This window comes from Neolamprologus multifasciatus, chromosome 10, assembly GCF_963576455.1.
Source record: "Neolamprologus multifasciatus chromosome 10, fNeoMul1.2, whole genome shotgun sequence".
Classification (NCBI taxonomy): Eukaryota; Metazoa; Chordata; class Actinopteri; order Cichliformes; family Cichlidae; genus Neolamprologus; species Neolamprologus multifasciatus.
In genome coordinates this window covers 10127686-10145672 of record NC_140448.1, presented here as the reverse complement: position 1 = coordinate 10145672, position 17987 = coordinate 10127686, and the positions used below count along the sequence as shown (strand labels likewise).

At 40.9% G+C, this 17987-nt stretch overlaps 1 protein-coding gene across 1 annotated transcript in view; it reads right to left on the bottom strand.

The window, feature by feature from the left end:
- Window positions 1–17224, bottom strand: part of tmem164 (transmembrane protein 164) — a 32892-nt gene extending 15668 nt beyond the window's left edge. Inside the window, exons 1-4 of the mRNA XM_085175360.1 lie at window positions 16049–17224; window positions 6221–6270; window positions 3803–3869; window positions 2024–2102 (exon numbers count right to left, since the gene is read on the bottom strand). Of these exons, the coding sequence (XP_085031486.1) occupies window positions 2024–2102; window positions 3803–3869; window positions 6221–6270; window positions 16049–16486 (634 nt within the window). The 5' untranslated portion in view covers window positions 16487–17224. The remainder of the gene's footprint in view (window positions 1–2023; window positions 2103–3802; window positions 3870–6220; window positions 6271–16048) is intronic.
- Window positions 17225–17987: the final 763 nt, after the last annotated feature.

Below are 17987 nucleotides of genomic sequence, written 5' to 3'. Positions count from 1 at the left end.
GCTTTTTTATACCCAAGTCCATATCCAGCTTTCAAAGGCTCTCTATTGTGCTTTATTGAGCTTTCAATAATGTCTAATGCATAATAGACCTACTGTTGCCAAATAATCACAAAATTAGTCCAATAATTCAGTTGAACTTTAACTAATACAGTATCATAACAATAGTGGCCTCAAGCTTTACGTTGTAAAGTAAAGACCCTACAATAATGCAGAGAAAAGCCTAATAATCAAAAACCATTACCCCCTATGGGCAAGCACTTGGCGACAGTGGGAAGGAAAAACTCTCCTTTAAACAGGAAGAAACTAATGGCACAAGGTGGCTCAGGGAGGAGTAGGCATCTGCCATGACGGGTTGGGGATTGGTGGTTAGGTTCAAGTGATGGTGTGTGAACAAAATAACTGTCAGTGAATTTTTTTCAAAGTTGTGCAGTCACATGGCTTGGACACACTGGTTTTTCCCTTAGTGGACAATTACAAGTAAGCACGAAGTTTTACCATAGACATTGTCAGTCGGGACACCACATGGACAAGGGGGACAAAGTCTCTTAATCTTTGAAATTCAGGTGTTTTGGTGCCCATTACCACATATACAAACACTAGCAGAAAAATAGGTTGTTTTAAAGAACTCTGTACTCGCTCTGTTGTAATAAGAAGCCACCGTTGCAACAAGTCAGTGTTTGAAATGTCTGGGAGGGATGAAATGTCACAGTTACCCGTAAAAGGTCTTATTGCATCTGGGAGCAACAGAAACTTCAGCCCATGCCAAGTTACAGAGTGGGGATCACAACTGTTGAAATGCACTATATGCAAAATTCACCAACGCTCTTCTGACACCACTGTTAATTTTGTTGACCAATGATTTTCATCATAGTTTTTGTCTATGACTTATATCATCGGGCGAAAATAAGAAGATAGCTAAATAAAAACAAATGTAGGAGGGCAAAAACTATGATGAAATGTACTGACACTTCAGTGATTAAACATTTTACGAAAATATTCTGGAGAGATGAAACCCAATCAGACATAATCAAGTTGTGTTGAAAGGAAGGACAAGTTTGGAAGTGATCTCCTTGTACTGTAAGGTTGGATGAGCACATATGATCTGTCCCTGTGTGTGTGTGTGTGTGTTTTTTTTAATGGTCCAAATAGGTCCTAACTAAATCAAAATTTGCTGTCAAAATTACTGCTGGCTGACATGATAACTGCAGAGTCCCAAACCACATCTGACATTATCGTCAGCACAGAAACTGCAGTTGGTGCTTCGTAGTATGGGTTTCTCTGACATTAAGCACCAATGGCAGTTCCTATAGATGTAACGTGTAAGAGGTGCAGTATTTTCAGCCATAAGCAGTATGAAATCTGCTATATGGAGATTGAGCAATTTAGTAGTGCTGTTTGAAAGTTAGCTGTATTAAAGGGTCTCCTGTATATTGTTGTATGGTAAATGGACTGGTTCTTATATAGCGCTTTTCTACTCATCTGAGCACTCAAAGCGCTTTACACAACTATGTATGAGACTCCTTTTATGTCATCCAGGTCATTGTAGTCTAAAGAGCTAGGCTTTTATAGCGGGTTCACCCGAAACCTTGGCTGATTGTGACCTACACCCATTTTCACATCTTGCCTCGTGTGATTAGGTGGAGGATCAACAGGGAATTCAAGACCCTCTTGGGGGGACACTCCCCTAGGACACATGTTAAATCTGGGATTCGACAACATTTGAACTTAGAACTGAAGAAGCTTCTCAGATGAGAGGTGAAACGTCTTCAAGCAACTTAAAGAAGTCCAGACGCTTTTCCTTCCAAGCTCTTTAGAGAACTTCTTTTAGTTAAACTGGTTTTATAGTTGCTCTTCAGTATCATCTATGTAAGTGGAAATGACCAAACAATCTTTCAGTAACAGACACTGAACAGACAAAACAAAAAGCTGGTATCCACAGCATCTCAAAAAGTGAATCCATCCATGGAGATATTATCACTTTGCTCGGCTGACATGTGAAAAGTCAGAATGAAGAAACACCTACCTCCTTTCCTGAAAAGATAAACAGGCACCAGGTACATCATGGAGTGCTGGATGTAATAGATCTCTTTCTCAAATGGCAGCTGAGAAAATGAAAAGCAAACAAACCATTTTAATTCTTTTACAGCACCCAGATACAGCAGAACAGCCCCCAACTTGCTCTGGGCCCTGAAATCTTAAAGACCACTGGCCTCACAGTCACCAGCTATGCTACTGCTTAACAAGCAACCATGACAGACAACATTACCCAAGTGAACAAAGAGATGGAAGGACAGCAGGTACACCGTCTGTCTATTTTAGCTGCCTTTATAAGGCACCTTTCTTCTAACAATGTATGGCCTCATTAATGATCACTGTCATCATACAAAATCTATAATAATAATAATAATAATGTATGAAATTTGAGTGTTTACGGCAGTTTGAAGTCAGAGCTTTCATTTCTCAGGGATTACGTGTACATATGTTGACCATGTTTTTTTTTTTTTTTTTTTTTTAAAACTTTGGGTGGAGTGGGTGGAGACGAGTGTCACGGTGATTTATGAAAGAAGAATGGCAGCAAAAGTGAAAGGGAAGATTTACAAGATTGCAGTCAGACTTGCTATGATGTCTGGTTTAGAAACAGTGGCACAACCAAAAAGACAGCAGGAAGAGCTGCAGAGCCCAAGACTTTAAAATTAATTTCACTGAGTGGATAGTTTAGAAACAAGTGAATCTCATGGACATTTTAAAGACAAAAGTTAGAGGGAAGGCTGAGATGGTTTGGATATGTGCAGAGGACAGATGCAGTGCAAATATTGAACAACAGATGTTGAATATGGCAACACCCTTTGTTTGTCCTGTTGTCAGGCAGCAGGAAAAGGCAACAGAGAAGATTTATGGATGTAAAGCAGGAGGACATGTAAAGGGTTGGTGTGACCGAGGAGAATGGTAGGAACAGGGTTAGACGGAGACAGATGATCCACAGTGTGGACCATGAAAGGGAGCAGGTGCTAGGTTTAATATGAGACATCAAATAAAGAAAAGCATAATATGGGTTCCCTTTAATGGTATAACTTAAGAAACACATGAGATCTTTGTCCACAGTGTTTTTTTTATTTACAAGTGACTGATGTAAACTGCCTCTTTTCCTGTTGGTTGGCAGGCACGTAATGTTCAGGGTGCAATCATAGTTTACTGTGCTCTGTAAGAAATACTGATATAAAGTTTATTGATGTTATAAAATGCAAAACAGCTGTGTAAGCCTTCATTCCCTGCTTGAGAAAAACAAGTTTATCTGATAGGGAATTGCGGATATGGCAGAACAGCTCAGCCTTATTTCTGTGAGAACTGTTATAAAAGGAAAAGCACTTAGTCTTAATGGCTATGCTGCGTGTTTTTAAGTTTAAAACTTACCAAAGTGACTTCATTCAAACAGATCAAGTTTAAATTTGTGAAATATCTCCTGCACGAGGTTTTCTTACTCACTCAAGCTGCGCCTTGAGTGAGTCAGAGCTTTCAATTTTAATTCAATTGTTTTATACGGCGCCAAATCATAACATAATCATCATCATAGGTCTCTTTACACAGCAAGTTCTAGAGCTTACGATATTATAGAGGAAACCAATGATACCTGCACAGACACAGTGTAGTCTTTTTCAACACAACATCGCCGTTCCAGAGGTAAGTGATAACATTCGTTTAGCTGCTCAATGAGTGCGACACTTAACCTTGTACACCTTGGAGACCTAACGAAGGCTAGAAGGGGCTTCTCATAAATGAGATCTGAAGATCACGGTCTACTTACCAGTCTGGTGTTGACTACAGGGAACATTAAAGCCAGTAATGCACCATTCAACATGTGGACCTGCAGCCTGAAAACAATAAAAATGACAGACATTAAAAATACCTACAAGGTCACTTGCTATTTACCTAATCTGTGTAAACCTTTGAGTCATGTTAGTTTCTCTCCTGCCCTTCTGGTGTCACTTTGCTCTCTTCCCTCTCCAGACACAGAGCAGCGCAGAGGAGAGAAGTTACCGGGGTTGAGCTATGGTTAAAACAATAAAGGCTTTCTAACAAGTGTGAGTCTGTCTAAAGCATCTCTTTCAGATTTATCATCAATGAAAGAAAAGAGGAAAAAACAGAATAGGAGAGGGGGAAAAAGGGCTGTTATTACTACACTCCCCTCTTGACTTCTGCAGGCCATTTGCCCTCCCCAAAGCATTCAACCCATAGAAAACTCTGCCACTACTGACATATGAACCAATTACAGCTGATATAAGGGACAGAGGAACAGGTGGAGGACAGTTTAGATTCTATCCCATGTTGCCGAAAACCAATCAGACTCCTCCCTGATGCTGTTAGCAGCAGCTGTATCTTACTCTTTGTCAGGGTCAGTTTCTTGTGGGAGCGCTTATTGTGTAAAGTCAGGTCAGTAAAGTTTCAGGCGATCACTCTCAAAATAAATGCTTTGATGTCACAATTTAACAAATCAGTGCATCCATCTACTCATTCAGACTAATTAGTATAATTTGGTTTGAAGCTTTTAGTTGCACCATCCAGCGCACACATATAGCCTATCTGCTCCTAGTGGGAGTTGCGATGCTTATTTAGTAAACCTGTATAAATAAACCCAGCATAAGGAAAAATGTGTCTTTTGCACTAACATTGATGTTAAGAGGCTCCAAATGCAGAACAGAAGCCAAGGAGCTTGTGTGTCAGAGTGTGGAGCTCCATCTATCTCCTGTGACTGCTCTTTTTGTCAAATGAGCCAAAATAACCGTTGTGACAGACGAGGTCGCCGGGAAAACAGCAGTGCCGAAGTAATGCCGCTTCAAATAAGTCCGGCTGTCACTCTTCTGAAAAGCGGTTCTCTCAAATTCAAAATTTACAAAGCGTAACGAGCATTAGCGACCTTATATTTTTCCACCACTGTAATTAATTGCATGTCACTCCATGTCAAATTAATACATAGGCCAAGACCTAAACCTCTGATACTGTTGTAGCGTAAACTTCGACTTTATGTAGTAACTATTACACCTGCTCCTGCTAATTTTACAATTTTTATTTGGCAAGTACAGTCCAGTGCTTGTTGAACTGCCTTCATACATAAAAGGGATAAAGACGTAATCTTAAACATAGATTTACCATTTGCTGCTGCAGGAGAATCTGCGCTTTACACGCAACAAGCAAACGTTTCCAGCAGCTACTACTTCACATTACAGAAAGGCACAGTGACTGTTATTGTGAAGCAGTCACAGGAAATGTAGCACATCAAAAATGTCAAATATAAAAACAATAAAAAAGGATCTATTTTAAACTTGTTATGTGCTGTGCTCATTGCAGGTAGAAGACCAAACCCTCTTTGGTGGGTAGCAGGATTAGTTCTACACGGCAGTCACTTTGAAACTGTAAATGTGGTGAAATAAACTTGAGGTTTGCATGTTTCAGTTAGTGGGCCTGGTTCCACACCACCATCACAGAGTAAAATGCCATGTTTACACAAACAAATGACAAGCGCCTCGAACAAAAGGTTATGACTCTATGTCTTACATAAATGAGACAAATGAAAACATGTTGTTACGACAACAAATGAACTAGCCTTCTATGTCAAAGAACATCTTGACCTGGTGGATAAATAATGTTGGAAGTTCAGTAATTCTTCAAACGATTGGATATTTATTGGGGAATGTTTCACATTTCTATCCCATGTAAGAACCAGCTTTTTGTGGTTTCATAAAGTTGCTATGACTCTGTACACTGTGTTCACTGTGAGGCTCCCGTGGGCTACTGGAACAGAAAGTGACCCTGCTTGTATTTATTTCTGAGTAAATCCCACATCGTGTTCCCACCGGCAAAACCAGAGTCATTTCTCCTGAATAATTAACTGCTCAGACCGGATGAGTTGTTAAAGAGGAGACTATAAACCCAAACAAATACATTACTATACAACTGCTTACTATGGTGGAAACCAATAAGTAATTACAATCAACGTCAACCACAATTTGGATTATATGAAAACAAAAACCATGAGCTTTGTCTGCCCAGTCATTAGACGTTACATTCAGCAGGACAAGCGGCTCATATGGCAGTCGTGGCCTTTCTACAGTCTGCACTAAAAACTCTATATTTTGCCAATTCAGACCTTTAAAGTTTAATTTAAATGTAGACGACAAGTTGAAAACACTAAACAGGAAGAACCCAGGAGTGCACGTATGCTCACCTGAACACAACCATAGCTGTCTTACATGGCGGGCAGGCCAGCAGGAAGATCTGTTGAGGAAAGCAGAGAGAAATGAGCAACGACATTATTGCATTAAGCTCATACGGTTGTTATGGAACAGCTCGAAGGCTTTTAAGAGCTTTCAGCTCCGAGTTCTGCAAGAGAAAATGAACTGCTTTAACAAGTTTGTGCTAACATAAGAGCAGAAGCATTGAACAGAACGTCCCAAAGGCAACTGTGAGGTCTCCTTAGTCCAAATCAAGAAAAAAAAATACATAGAAGAGGTTCAGACAAGAGGATAGGCCCACAATTAGGATGGAATTTGAGGCATTAGAGCTGCTGGGTGTTGGCATTAATAACCCGATTTCATGCTAAACAATCTCAGTTTACAGCTCACTACTTGGAAGTCAGATTTCACAAGAGAAGGTAGGCAGCATTTGAAAACAAAGGTGAAGCCAGGGAGAAGTGACTTCCTGATAGATTTCCATTGCCAAAAATGATTTCTACCACCAATCTGACTTTATTCTTGTAAAGGAGAGTGGATCAAAAGACAGCCTGCAATCTGTCCTTGGTGATTGGGCTACTGGGCCCCGAGAAGAGTTCAAACAGGAATTTGTTCAAAACACCATCTGACACAAGAAAACTTGGTTTGCCTGAAGGCTGGAAACACAATTACAGAAAAGAAACTGACCCGAGATTCATTCTCCAAACACGCGGTTGTTATATTTGGTTTGTTTTTTTGTTTTAAATGCGTCTCCAGGATTGATCTGCAGCATGCCTATCAACTTTGTTAATCTGCAATGTGTGGGACTATTAAAAAACACCCCGACTTTCACAGTTATATTTACATCTTCAGTCTTTTCTATATATTTTCCCCTCATTCTAACACGTGAGTCATGTTTCGCGTTTTAAAACACCACATTAAAGTCACGAGAAGGAAACAATGCGTGAAAATGTTTTGCCGTGGATAAAACGTGCTTGCCAAAGCTGACAGTTTGTTGGTTCCTGCAGACGTTATTACTGTCAGCCTCCATTGTAAACAGGGGTTGGCTGTACGTTGCTGGCAGTTAAACGTTGTCACTTTGATAATTTGTCTCATGTCTGAGCTATCAAAGCAATTAGACAACGTTCTGCAACTTGGAGCCCTCAAGTCTCATTTTAAATGAATAAGAAGTCGTTATAAAATAAACATACCATAGAGTTGCGAGCTATTATCAAATAAATGTTGCATATAATTGGTTGTACAGATTATGTAAGGTTTCTTTAGCTCATTTCAGCCTCATATGAACACTTCTGTGTCAATCAGCTTTGATATTATGTGACGATTTAATATTTTGCCTGAGCGTGGCAGTGATGCCGTCATTTTCTCCATCACCTTCCAGCCAATCACCAGTTTATGGCACCTGTTAATCGCTAGTGTAACGCTACCCTTTTGGCGTTAGTGTCACTTTACCCTCTGATCCTTTACTTATTTGTAACGGCTTGACCTTGTTCACTTTTTGCACCACAGAATCAGAGGAGAACATTAAATTTGCCTTTCTTATGTTTGTCACTCCTTGCTTGACTGTTAGCCAGAGCCTTAGGGTAGCCTTCACTGCAAAGTATTATTTTATTTGAACATTAATGCCGTGAAGGATAGAAGTATATGATTCACAACATTCACTGAAGCATTTTTCTTATAACGACAACTTCCATAGTTTTGCAGTACGAGGCAACTAAGAAAAAAACTGACAGTCAACATTCAGCAAATAACATTAACATAATATTATAAAATGTCAAATGTTATAAAGGGTTGTATTTGCACACATTTTTAAGAGAAGTAAGTGGATGCTTTTCTGTATGTGGCAGCAGTAAAGGTCTTGGCTCCAGCGGTGCCATTAGCTCTACTTTAACAGCACACAAGAGAATAGACTCAGAAATGGATTTCATGCAAATTACTGAGCAAGAAGATTTAGCCCATAAACACTTCTCATTGTTGACTTTATGCAAGCAAAAAGAAAAAAAAATCATGTGGTCATGCTGGCACTCCAACCTTGGACGGACACTAATATTCCTCAATCAAAATAAGTTGAGTTCATTTGAAACTATGCTAAGGTTGGGTCTGATCCAAGAAGTATTCAGGGAAAAATGTTCTGAGTTAATTCAATTCAAAATCCCACTTAAGCCTATAACTAGGATTGATCTCTGCGTGGGACACTGGCCCAAGAAGTCATGATCCTATTTATAGGTGAGAAGGACTACTTAAGTGTAATCCAGTGACTGCTGTATATTTTCAAAGAAGTCCTGGATTAAAAAACAAAGAAAGGAGAAAAAAAAAAAAAGTATAAAATCTGCTGTGATGCAAGTACAAAAATATGCAAATCAGGTATGCACAGTAAAAATTAGGTGTCAGTTAATGCCAGATCTGATGTTCATTTTTTCACTGAACAAACTAAAAGGTACAGAAATGAATCATATTTGCGCTTTCTGAGAAAGGCCATCAATTATTATGTAGGTACTAGATATTTTTATTTCCTGGTTCAGGTGTCTGACGGGTCCAAACGGGAAACGCAGTTCTCTCCCGTGCGTCATCACTGGCATGTTCTTCGATGCTCATTGAGTTAATTGGCATTGACAGGAAATGACTTCCTGATTGCTGTGAACATTGACAGAGCTGTGACCATGAACCTTCCAGGATGCGAGTTCAGTGACAAAAGACAGACTGGTATGCAGTGTGAATTTCGCTCTGCTGCTGAAAGGAAACAAACTGGGCTGGTTAACTATTTAGCGTGCTGACGGAATTGTGTGAAGCAAGTTTTTCATAATTAATATGAGAGCCTGTTTTGTTACCTGAGCTGTAGGATGGATTAACAAGGCTGGAACTGGGCCCACTCCTCACATACACTGAAGCTAAAGTTGGTGAAGCTAATCTGTAATAAGTCCAGTTTGTTCATTCTGGTCTATTACACAGTTTACAGCTGTAGGATTTCTCTGTAGGAAACACATCACACAGTGCGTCATGTGCTCAATAAGCAACGCATTGCAAGCGGTTGTTTTTGTAGTCGTCAACCACACTAAAACATGCAAACCTCAACCGCACAAGTGCATCAAAATGCTCCCATATCATAGAACCCTTGTAATTTTCAAACCCATGTAATTCTGTTAGAAATAAAAACACCAGCGTGTCAGATTTCACTCTAAAATGGGTTCATTCATCATATAGTGAATTTCAGGGTGTGCAAGAAACAAAGAATTGCTAAAAGAGTCATTTTGACACCCATAGAAATCAATGAAAAATGCTCATGGCATCCTTGGTTGCCTAGCAACAGGTTATTTGTTTAAACATATTTTGATATCAAGGCCCTAAAGTTAGCCAGAACTAGCTAGATGAAGCAATTGATAGGATTAACATACAACGAACTATAGTTAACTCCATATTTGATATTTTATATTTAAGTGGATGAGCAGAGAACCAGGCATGTTGCTGTTGGCTGTGAAACGGAGCAGAGTGTCCACAATGTGGAGAACTAATATGAGTAAATAAATATGACTATGTAAATAAATGCCAGAGAGAGGGTCTAGACTGCAAAGAAAGCTCGGAGCACCAATAATACACCCCCCCCCCCAAAAAAAAAAAAACCAACAACAACAAAAACAACAGTTAATAGAATTATCTCCACTTGTATAGTCACAGTAATGAGTCAAACCAGCCTTGATGCTCTTGTTGTACTAATAAAGACACTAATAAAGTCTAACTGCTGCTTCTCCCTATTAGTTTTACAGCTGAAATACAATTTTATCTCAAGGTACAGCTTGCTGGAACATTGTGCCCCAAATATTGTCAGGTTCCTGTTGCCCTTCTACTAGCAGTGGAGAAGGAAAAGGCCAGAAATAAATATAACAATAATTAAGTAGTGTTGACTCGAAGCATTTACTGGAATTACAGGGAGTAAAAGGGAAAGCAGTCATTCAACAAGACAAAATAAATAACATTTGAGAACATGACCTTGCAGACAAATATAGTTCAGCATGGGTGAATACGATGGGGAAATTTAAACTACCTTCACAGTGTGTACCAACTTGTGTCAAGGTAAGGGTACAGCTGAAAGTTGTTTGCATAGAAAGATAAAGGAGTTATTTATAGATTAAAAGACATCATTGCTGATAAGTCAGACTTCCTTTTAACGAGAGCAACCATAGAGTGATATGCTGCAGTGTTTCGAGTGTGATGCACGTGAGTAAACATACTGTGATGCTCAGGGTTATTGCGACAGCTGCTACATTAAATGTGGTTATACCTAACGGTGAGGCCAATGGTCTGTTATAATGGTGCTGATTATTTTTGCCATACACAGACTGTTAATACTGCGGTACATCAATTATCGGCAGCCTACGCGCATCCATTGAAAGCTGCTGCAGAAATGCAAGATACCTGCTTTGCAGACAGATGACTTGATGTTTCCTGCAGCCGACAGCAACATTTATCACGTGCCCACGTGATATCTGTTAGCTGCGAGTTCAGCTGTGCCTGGCAAGATCTACAAGGGAAGAAAGTTCACTTGATAAAATAAGGTCGTGTGCCTTTAAAAAAAAGAAGAAAAAGGGAGAATCCAGTGGCAGGCAATGCCTCATTTGGACAGCGTATAAACATTACACTGTATGGATGTAAATGCCTTTAACCTTTATCCCTGAACACTTATGATGACAAGCAAAGAGCTCAGACAGAATCCAAGGCTCTACGCCAGGGGTGTCAAACATAAGGCCCAGGGGCCAGAACTGGCCTGCCAAAGACTCCAATCTGGCCCACTAGAAAATGTGAAAGAGGGATTTTAGACTAACTGTATTTTTTAAATAGGATTTTTTTCCCACAGCTTTTCCTACTGATAAAGACCTGCATGGCCATTTATAGTGCACTGAAGTAACAAATAAACATTTAAATAACATAATGACTATTTAGTACAGAATTTTCCATTTTCAGAGCGAATCCACTGTCTGTGAATTAAGAAAAACTTGGATACCAACATTTTTTTGTAATTTTACACAGCTTAGAGCTACAGCTCAGAAATGCTGACAGATTTCTTTCATTTACAGCAGAATTTCTGTCATGTAGAAAACCAGAATTGTTATTAAAACTGCACTTTTTTATATGAAGATATTTGTGGGACTTGCTGTGTAAACACTTTCACTCTAAACGTTTCACTGGTTTGATCCACTTAAGGTGATAGAGGGCTGCAGGTGGCTCACATACAAACATATTTATGAGGGAGAGCCAATGAAAAAACTTCTTTATGTTGATAAAAACAGAATGGCTTGTTTCAGTTTCAGACCGCAGAGGGACTGCACCAGAGTTCAACACAGAATCTATGTAGAACATACAACGTAACCTACATAAGCGGTTACAAGCATAAATGTCAGTGCTGGCATTAACTACTACACTACCAGGCGGTCGTGTCCCGGTGTTTTATACGTGATGGAAACAAACAAAAATAAATGCTGGGACTTTTCTCCTCCTGGGTTCATGGTGTTTTTGATTCCCCATTGAAGTGTAAATCCCCAGTAAGGTCGAACTGATGAACAGTTTGCACAGAGGTCCATCATAAGCATCACACAGAACTATGAACCTGGAAATTTGTATAATAGGTCTTTTAATAGCTGTTATGTTCAAGCTCTTTGTTCTTCATCTTTGTGCAAGCTAGTTCTGAAATCTAGAAATCTAGGAAGTTCATACTGTCTTCGTATTAGCACCAATCGCAAGCCATAGAAGAATCATAAAGCGCGTGCCCCTCCATATATCGATTTCTCCAACTTGATATACCCATTATTTGATTTAGTTGTTTATGGAGCCCCACCCATTTCCGCTGGCCTCAAACGGAAATACACGACAATAAACTGATCAGTCGGGAGACCCTCAGCGTGCCACGATGACGGCTGCGGTACTATGTGGTGGAAAACGTACGAAAAACCCGTGCTGCTGGATGTGAAGCACTCAGTCATCACACTCTAAATTCCATCCCCTGTGGGGCTTTCTCACCTTGATATTTGCTCATACTTGCTGCTCTGTAAACGCTCCTACTGACACCGCCTCTATTCCTCCACCTACAGATACTATGACTTTGCCAACAAGCGCCACATTTTCCCAAAGTCGCATTGCTTTGTGCTCGGTGAAGGAAAATATCAAACTCACTAGCACACCAAATTGTGTTTTCAAGAATAATGCCAGTCCTCTTCAGAATGTGGATTTGGTTAACAGTCATGAAAACCAGCTGCTGCATAACAACACTGAAAGGCACGCAAACTGACGCAGTGTAGCAACGAGAGGGTGTTTTCTTTTCAACAGCACAGAGTTGGTGTTCGTTCCTCAATGAGTGTACTTAAGAGTGACCTGAAACTCACTATTGTTTCCAGATGCACAGCTTTAACAAGCTCAAATGAGACAGGAAATAAATGGGTGCTTGGAGAGCTCTGCATCGCTCTTTAGATGTTTTTATCTGAGGTTTCCATCAGGCCTAAAAGGGATTAAAACCACACCCATACGCTAGAGATGCAACATGAGGAATGTGTGATCATAGTAGGAGCTCATGCATGCATGAAACAAAACAAAAAACAATTAATAAGCCATGATTTCTTTAGAAGAGTGTTCAACAAAGACAGCCGAGCCCACAGGCACTACCTTTAATAAAGCAAGAATGCAGGAATGCACGACGCCTTCTCTTCTCCAGCTTTTTTTCTCCCCACATCAGATTCAAGCTCCAGCAAGCACGTGCTACAAATAATCAGTTGGTGCCGGTGCCAACACCCCCTCACCCACCCCTCCTCTGGATGGGAGAAAAAAAAAACTATACGTAGATGATTTTCACAAGTTGTGAAAGCTGTGCAACTTCCTTTTAAAACCCATTTCCTCATATGATCACGCCCCTTTTAACACCAACAACACATACACTGCTGTCCATCTCGCCCTTACATCAAGGACATTTTACTACAGTCAGTCAATTTTTCATCACAGCCAGCAATTCTTCAGTGTCCAGTGGTTGTCATGCTACCTCCCTGAAACCTGAAAAATCCATCATCATTGAGCACATCAGCTTTGCTCTACTCTTCAATTTTCATGATGAATAGTTCGCTGCGACCTGTTGCTGTGACTTGTCACATGGCAGTCATGCACCATGAAGATCAAGCAGTCTGCATGTGTAAACAAGCAGGTACTGCATATTTTGACTCATGATGGGGTGGCTGCTCAGGTGGTGGAGCAGGTCATCTACTGATCGGAAGGTTGGTGGTTCGATTCCTGGCTTCCCCTAGTCTGCATGCCAAATATCCTTGGGCAAGATACTAACCCCAAATTGCTCTCCGATGCATCCATCGGAGTATGAATGTGTGTGAATGTTAGCTTTAAAGCACTTAGAAAGATGTGCTTGTGCGAATGGGTGAATGCACAAGTTGTGTATAGCGCTTTGAGTGCTCAGATGAGTGGAAAAGCGCTATATAAGAACCAGTCCATTTACCATTTACCATGATCTAAGTGTTATCTAACACATAAAAGCAAAGACACAGCTCCCTAATGCTGATTAAAAAAATGTCAAAAAGCCATCTGAAGAGTTTAACATCGACCTCAGGCTGGAATGGACCTCACTGGCTTACAGGCTGTTGATACAACAGCTTCATAAAATAATATTTGGAGACAAAGAGGGGGGACAGCTCTGGTTTCACAGCCAAGGGCTGAACTTGAGATGTCTTCTTTCATGGCAGCACTGGACCAACTCCCTAACACACGGAACAATGATGTCCAAACAAGACTCTAAAACAAGGCTCAAACTTGTACTTTCCTACCGAATTTACTGTGGTTTTTAGAATCAATTTGCTTCTATTACTTTATTAAAAAGCTTTAAATGTGCTACAGTGGGGCAAAAAAGTATTTAGTCAGCCACCGATTGTGCAAGTTCCCCCACTTAAAATGATGACAGAGGTCAGTAATTTGCACCAGAGGTACACTTCAACTGTGAGAGACAGAATGTGAAAAAAAAATCCATGAATTCACATGGTAGGATTTGTAAAGAATTTATTCGTAAATCAGGGTGGAAAATAAGTATTTGGTCAATAACAAAAATACAACTCAATACTTTATAACATAACCTTTGTTGGCAATAACAGAGGTCAAACGTTTACTATAGGTCTTTACCAGGTTTGCACACACAGTAGCTGGTATTTTGGCCCATTCCTCCATGCAGATCTTCTCAAGAGCAGTGATGTTTTGGGGCTGTCGCCGAGCAACACGGACTTTCAACTCCCGCCACAGATTTTCTATGGGGTTGAGGTCTGGAGACTGGCTAGGCCACTCCAGGACTTTCAAATGCTTCTTACGGAGCCACTCCTTTGTTGCCCGGGCGGTGTGTTTTGGATCATTGTCATGTTGGAAGACCCAGCCTCATTTCATCTTCAAAGTTCTCACTGATGGAAGGAGGTTTTGGCTCAAAATCTCACCATACTTGGCCCCATTCATTCTGTCCTTAACACGGATCAGTCGTCCTGTCCCCTTGGCAGAAAAACAGCCCCATAGCATGATGTTTCCACCCCCATGCTTCACAGTAGGTATGGTGTTCTTGGGATGCAACTCAGTATTCTTCTTCCTCCAAACACGACGAGTTGAGTTTATACCAAAAAGTTCTACTTTGGTTTCATCTGACCACATGACATTCTCCCAATCCTCTGCTGTATCATCCATGTGCTCTCTGGCAAACTTCAGACGGGCCTGGACATGCACTGGCTTCAGCAGCGGAACACGTCTGGCACTGCGGGATTTGATTCCCTGCCGTTGTAGTGTGTTACTGATGGTGACCTTTGTTACTTTGGTCCCAGCTCTCTGCAGGTCATTCACCAGGTCCCCCCGTGTGGTTCTGGGATCTTTGCTCACCGTTCTCATGATCATTTTGACCCCACGGGATGAGATCTTGCGTGGAGCCCCAGATCGAGGGAGATTATCAGTGGTCTTGTATGTCTTCCATTTTCTGATGATTGCTCCCACAGTTGATTTTTTCACACCAAGCTGCTTGCCTATTGTAGATTCACTCTTCCCAGTCTGGTGCAGGTCTACAATTCTTTTCCTGGTGTCCTTCGAAAGCTCTTTGGTCTTGGCCATGGCGGAGTTTGGAGTCTGACTGGTTGAGGCTGTGGACAGGTGTCTTTTATACAGATGATGAGGTCAAACAGGTGCCATTCATACAGGTAACGAGTGGGGGATAGAAAAGCTTCTTACAGAAGACGTTACAGGTCTGTGAGAGCCAGGGATTTTCCTTGTTTGAGGTGACCAAATACTTATTTTCCACCCTGATTTACGAATAAATTCTTTACAAATCCTACCATGTGAATTCATGGATTTTTTTTTCACATTCTGTCTCTCACAGTTGAAGTGTACCTCTGGTGCAAATTACTGACCTCTGTCATCATTTTAAGTGGGGGAACTTGCACAATCGGTGGCTGACTAAATACTTTTTTGCCCCACTGTACATACACTAGTTCATAATTTCTTCCCCTGTTCTAAGCCTCGCATGGCTCAATAAAAAGCATGCTCATGTATCTCAAGGCGCCATAAACCCATTAGGAGACAGTGATTGCAAAATATCGATCAGGGTGCTCCACCAGAGCTGGAGATGGGTGAGATCAGGTCAACAACCAGTTAATGAAAACCAGGCCTTCGAAGTCCAGCCAGCACACTAAAATTTATACCCCATCAACCCATCAGCTTTGAGAAGACAGCTCGGAAGAGAAGATGACATCTTCTAATAAATCTCCACTAGTCATACTCGTAATCCTAACGGGCACACATCAGTTCTTTCCCTCCAGTGTCATGCTTACCTGCACCATGGTGACGACATGGCAAGGATTCAGCAGATATATCAAAGTCTTGGTTGCAAACTTGAAGCCAACCTCCACTCCGAAAGTCATGCACAGAGTAACCAGCAACAGGTTCTTGCCCAGACTATCCTCCTTTGCCCTTATGCAGTCTTTCCCGGCTACTCTGAGCTCTTTGGAGATGTTTATTTTCTTCAGTGCCACCAGAATCTCCACCAGGGAGATGAGGACGATGACCAGACTCTCGCTGATGCGCTGCTGTGGAGCGAGGAAGGCAGCACACTCGGGGCCCCCGTTGCCCTCAAACTTGGGGTCCACCCCGCCGTAGATCCAGTCCAGCAGGCTGTATATGTTATATCTGGACATATTCCTCTTGTCGTGTTGGAAAAGATACGAACAGGATGGAATAAAAGACGCCACACCGACCTCTTGGCGAAACATGAACTGCAAGATTTGCCTTTCGCAGCTCGCCTCGTGGTCGAGAGATAGACATGTATAGACTGCCGCCCCGGTTCGTTTGAGCTAGCTAAACTACCTCATCCACAAACGGAGGAGGAACTTCAGCTAGCGACAATAGACAGCCGTAGTCAAGATTACCAGTGGATGCTGCCGGTGGTGGTGGTGTTAGAGGGTGCTGCCAAGCCTCTCTTCTTTCACGTTCCTCACACACTTAGCTCGCTAGCATGGACAGTTAAACTGTAGTCGGCATCATACAAAGCAAGCCAGTGCGCTGGCTATCAGCTCTCAGACACATCAAGCTGGAGAGCTGGTATAGTTAGCATGTGTTAGCAACAGCGCCGAGCCGTTAGGTAGCTAGCTCATCTACCAAGCCTTACCGAAAGGAACAGGTATACATTATAGATTTGACCCCGAGTTTTGCCTTACAGGCTCATCACGACGCTCAAGGAAGCCGAAATATAAATAAATCTTACATCCAAAACGAAACAAAAGAATGCAGTTTTCCTCTTATGTGAATTTCCAAATTAATCGATACCATGTTCAATTATATGCTAATATTAAAGTTCGAGATATTGATGTCTGTATATCTAAGCTATGTTGTTACGTCTCATTAATCACTTGATATTCACAGGTGATATTGACGACTGTTTGAATGTGCAATTAAATTGTAAAAAACTCAAAAGAAACAAAAAAAGAAGTTTGAGTGACCCGAGGAATTAACTTGGTTCAATGAATATGCACACTGCCTGAGTCTCTCTTCTGAGGGCACATACAACAGTCGCGTCTTTGACACACGTGACACTTGCCGATGGGGCGTTCAGGGAAAATACGGAAACTTAACACTAAGCATCTCGTTGCATTTGGGAGGGGAAAAATTTAACAGCCAGTCAATACAGACATAGTAATGTTTCTGTTTAAGCCTCCGTTGCTTTATCAGTACAAATCACTAATGCTTTCAATTCAGTTCTATTTAACTTTATTTATTTGGCACCAGTTCACAAAAATAATCCCCAATGTGCTTCTTTTTTTTAAAGATGAATACCAGTCATGATCCTTATGAAAAAGCATTCAGAAAGTGATAGTAGGGAAGAAGAGATTTTTTTTTGAAGTGTAAGAAATCCATCAGAAGCTAGTTCTGCTACCAAATCATTTATTGTAGCTGGCTGAGAATGACGGGAATGAGAATACACCAAAAGACGAGTAGAAGGACACAAACAAGAGAAAATACAATCTATGTGTGTGAGAGAGAAAATGAAATGACATGCTTTAGTCATATATCAATACGCAGGGAGTAAAAACAGAAGAGGAGAGATGTCTCCCAGCAGCCTGAACCTATGACAGCATAACTAATGGATGGTTGAATGATGGTTCAAGGTCACCAATCCAGCTCTTTAATCTTCTCAAAAAGGGAAGCTTTATTTTACCATTTCACTAAAAAAAAATAATAAAAAAGAAATATACACTTCTCCACAAGGGCGACATC